The sequence below is a fragment of the Pyxicephalus adspersus genome, chromosome 6 (genome assembly GCF_032062135.1).
Source record: "Pyxicephalus adspersus chromosome 6, UCB_Pads_2.0, whole genome shotgun sequence".
NCBI classification, from domain to species: domain Eukaryota; kingdom Metazoa; phylum Chordata; class Amphibia; order Anura; family Pyxicephalidae; genus Pyxicephalus; species Pyxicephalus adspersus.
The window spans coordinates 1,427,690-1,429,389 of NC_092863.1; the positions used below are offsets into that span (position 1 = coordinate 1,427,690).

At 50.9% G+C, this 1,700-nt stretch overlaps 1 protein-coding gene across 1 annotated transcript in view; it reads left to right on the top strand.

The window, feature by feature from the left end:
- The first annotated feature begins 28 nt into the window (after window positions 1–28).
- Window positions 29–1,700, top strand: part of PREX1 (phosphatidylinositol-3,4,5-trisphosphate dependent Rac exchange factor 1) — a 99,348-nt gene continuing 97,676 nt past the window's right edge. The window contains exon 1 of the mRNA XM_072414110.1: window positions 29–918. Within this exon, the coding sequence (XP_072270211.1) occupies window positions 775–918 (144 nt within the window). The 5' untranslated portion in view covers window positions 29–774. The remainder of the gene's footprint in view (window positions 919–1,700) is intronic.

The window sequence follows — 1,700 nt, forward strand, 5'->3', positions numbered from 1 at the left end:
CCCTGTATTGCGCTGCTCCTCTCTGGAGGGTTGTACAGCCTCTCCCAGCAGCACCGACATTTAACTAGTGAGATCTACACAGCGGAGAGATCCACAGACACTGCATGCTGGTAAACACTGACACACAGCACCGTGCAACCCTTCCATGTCTGCACTACCCCCTCACACCGACCGCAAACTTTACACCCCAACCATGCTCTCTGCACACCCGGATCTCCTGCTTCACACCCCACTCTGAGGACACCCGGATCCCCAGCCCTTCAACCCTTTCATTGGACCTGGATCTACAGATGTACACCCCACTCAGAGGACAATTGGATCTACAGATGTACACCCCTTTCTGAGGACACCTGGATCTACACATGCACACCCCAATTTCAGGACACTTGGATCTTTTGCACACCCCATTCTGAGGAGCCTGGGGCAAGGTGAACATTGGGATTTATTTCAGAACATTGGCACTGGATTTGTACCCTTTATGAATAGCACTAGCATTGGGGCAGGAGGATTGTGACCCCATCTATTTTAGTACCTTTTATTGGGGGTCCAGTTTTGTGACCCCACTCCTCATCTTCAAGGCACCTTGGCACTGTTATCAGGATTTTGATATCTTTATTCCAGGATTTGGATCTGAAGGGCTCTTTCTGAGGTGCCCAGGAGGAAGGGGAACCAGGGATGTAATACTTCCTCCCTGACAAACATCCATGCAATGCATCAACAGATCTGCCCCTTGCAGAAGAGCACCCCTTGTGGTGGAGGGCAACAATAAGAGACATGGAGGCTGAGGGAGTAGGGGGCAGTGGTGTGGAGAGTAGTAACAAGGATGGAGAGAAGCAGCTGAGGCTTCGGCTTTGTGTGTTGAATGAGATCCTGAACACTGAGAGGGACTATGTGGGCACTCTGCACTTTCTCCAGTCTGTAAGTACCCCTGTGTGCTGCCCAAAGGTGGCAGAAACTTTATGTGGGAAGAGGGTTGTTTGTGTTGTTATGCTTGTATTGCACCCTGCACATAGAGGGGGGTGAAACCTGAAATGTCCAATATCAGTGGTGAAGTTTAGTATTGGTGTCCTCATGTGAGAGGGGCAGATTTGGGCAGGGGGCATCTGTATTCTTTGTGTTATCTCTTGTATATGAATTCTGCCCCATTGGCCAGTTTGATCTTTTCAGGCTTCTTTGGAATTGCTAGGAGGCCTTCTAATGTCATGACCCCTCCAGGACCTAGAAACCCCCCCCCCATTCCTGATCACCTGTTGTCATCTTTCCATAAAGGCCACTGGGTTAGGGTAGGTGAGTCAGGTGATGGGCCGGGGTGTAGTTTTGTATCCGCTGGAGGCTCTGGATGAATAATAAACATATTCTGACTTAGATCTATGGTGACTGAAATCCAAAGTATTAGTGTGATAGCATAACCTGAATGTTGGGAATCTTTAATACATGACACAACTGAGGGGTACTGCAGAGCTCCCAGACCAGCTCAAGGGTGCCAAGCCCTGCCAAGGGGTAATTCCTAAGTCCCTGGCCAATCAATGGGTACTTCTGTGCTCTTGGTTTACCTGAAGGGTGCTTCTCTGCATTTAACCCAGCTGAGGGGTGCTCATCGGTGTGCCGCCCCTGCTCAGTGGTGCTCGTGAGTGTGCCGCCCCTGCTGAGCGGTGCTCGTGAGTGTGCCGCCCCTGCTGAGCGGTGCTCGTGAGTGTGCC